At 50.8% G+C, this 2444-nt stretch overlaps 1 protein-coding gene across 1 annotated transcript in view; it reads right to left on the minus strand.

Moving 5' to 3' along the window:
* The window catches only part of RAPGEFL1 (Rap guanine nucleotide exchange factor like 1), a 141018-nt gene extending 139275 nt beyond the window's left edge, over window positions 1-1743 (minus strand). The window contains exons 1-2 of the mRNA XM_015409336.1: window positions 1607-1743; window positions 1399-1533 (exon numbers count right to left, since the gene is read on the minus strand). Coding sequence (XP_015264822.1) covers window positions 1399-1533; window positions 1607-1743 — 272 coding nt within the window. The remainder of the gene's footprint in view (window positions 1-1398; window positions 1534-1606) is intronic.
* Window positions 1744-2444: the final 701 nt, after the last annotated feature.

The raw sequence follows: 2444 nt of genomic DNA on the forward strand, positions 1-2444 counted from the left end.
CCTGGAGACAGCAGATGGAAAGCACGTTGGAGCCAGGTGACAGCTTGGCAGGCAGATGGCAGAAAGGAGGCTGGAAACTGTTCCCAGCGCAGTCCTCGTCTAGATTTGCAAGAGCCTCTCTCCCACCGTGTACCCAAGAAAAGAGGGAAATCACACCGACACAGGATGGTGTTAGATTCAGGTGGGTAGCCGTGCTGGTTTGAAGCAACAGAAGAAAGTTTTGAGTCCAGATACCCAGAATTAAACGTTGTTGGTCTTAAAGGTGCCACTGGACTCAAACAGGAGGGTGTGCGTGTCTGTTGAGCATGGCAAGGGAGTTACACATCAGGGACTCCGAGACCTCAAGGCACAAGACAGGAGAGAAAGACGGGTCCAGTTTATCCTAGAACTCCTCTTCACCCCGGGAAAAACATGCACATAAAGAAACAGCAATGAGAAAGATTAAAACATACTTAGTTCTGGGAAGACCTCAACCCCCCACCCCCGCCCCACCAAAAACCCACATGATGAAACCTCAGATCTTCGATGTGGCCATCTGTGCATTCACACCCATGGGATCTAGTATGCACGCGCTAGATCAATCGGCATTGTAGCGAGCTCTTAACAGATTTTCGCACCCAGACCTCGGGCATGCGCAGGAACCCCACCACGCATGCCCAGAGGGGTGGGTGCAGACATCCCGCCAGACTTTTTTCTTAGTCTTTCTTTGTTTGTTCTTTTAAAAAAAATTATAAAATTGTTTTTTGTTGAGGGGGGAGTCACCGGTTTAACTCAGTTTGGCCTTTGGGCTCCCCCCCCCCAAAAAAAACCCTTCTTTCTTCTCCGTTTTTTAATTTTTATGGAGAAGAAGTGGGGCTTTTTCAACCGCTGCAAGGGTTGCGGCAGTAAACTCGCTCCACCTGACCACCATACCCTCTGTATTTTTTGTTTGGGGGAGTCTAACCAACCTGAGTCTTGTCGGTACTGTGCTAGGTTTTCGAACCAGACAAGAAAAAATTGAGCTGCGCGCCTTAAAGTGGCACTACTTGAATCGGCGTTACATCCTCCCTCAGTAATGGATTTCGAGAGACCATCAACATCGACGGCTCCGGCACTGAGGCCCTCCTCCGACATCGGCCAACCGACGTCAAAGCCACTGGCATCGAAAGCGCAATCCTCCGCTTCCACTCCAGTGAAGAAGAAGCCCAAGTCAAGTAAGGAGCACAAGTCCGCAAAAAAGGGCTCCTCTAAGTCCCTAAGGCGGCAAAGAAGGGGAAGGTAGCAGTGTCTGCACTGGGTGATGCCCCTAAAGTGCCCCCTGCTCCAACGGCAGTATTGGCATTGGAGGCCTATGCCACTCCGCCGATACCAACCATTCAACTCTTGGACTCCCCTATACAACAACTCGAGCGTCCTTACACCGATATCGAGATGGTGAAGCTCCTTAGTCGCCCCATGGACGCAGAGCCTTCTCCTTCTCTCTCGTCGACATTGTCGGTGTCAGAGGCTCCCCTAGCAGCACGCAGCATCACCCTCCACGTTTGCTTATTGAACCTGTCAATATTGATGACCGAGTTTATAGGGACCGCTCTCAAAGGCAGACTAATGCTTTGTCTCTGAGACGTACCCGATCCAGAAGTTGATCCCCTCGAGTCTTTCTACCACCACCACCTCTGTCTTGGGATCAATGCCAACGGAGACATCTCTTCTGGGGGCTATCCACCGGAGGTATCTCTTATGGGGGCTATCCACCATCCATGCCATGGTTGACCCCGGCGGGCTATTCTGGGATCGTTACTTGACCCACTCTGCCCACAGATCAAGGTCGCCCTACAAATCTAGACCTTCAGCATCTCTATCTCGACCTCCAGCCAAGGATCCTTCCCAGCATAATCCAGAACTCTATCGTCCTCCCAACCCCCAAGTCGTACCACCAAAGATTTTAACCAGTCAAACTGAAGTCACTCCGGTTCAAATGCCAGATCAGGGCTCCTCTGATTCTGCAGAAGAGGATTCTGATACGGAGGCCTCTGAGGCTCACACCTCTTCTGACCACAAGTCTCCTAACCAAGCTGTCACAGATTATCTACCTATATCCCCATCTGACAATCTCACTTCCTATGCAGACCTCGTCAAAAGAATGGCCCATTCTCTAGGCCTCTCAGTCATACAACAACCACCACAGGCTACAGATGCCATCTTCAATATCGTGCAACTGGATACCTCCACTACCATAGCACTGCCCATGTCCACGGTCCTTTTACAAGCTGCAAAAGCACCATGGGAGAAGCCTTCATCAGCCCCAGTGTCAACAAGACGCCTGGACCACATGTATAGAGTCCAGGAGACCGGAGCCGAATTTTTATTCTCCCACCCTCAGCCAAACTCAATGGTTGTAACATCCTCGTCCAAGTCCAAACGAACACACTCTGCACCTTCTGACAGGGAAAGTAGAAAATCAGACG

Source organism: Gekko japonicus, unplaced genomic scaffold, assembly GCF_001447785.1.
Source record: "Gekko japonicus isolate JY-2015 unplaced genomic scaffold, Gekko_japonicus_V1.1 scaffold678, whole genome shotgun sequence".
Taxonomy (NCBI): Eukaryota; Metazoa; Chordata; class Lepidosauria; order Squamata; family Gekkonidae; genus Gekko; species Gekko japonicus.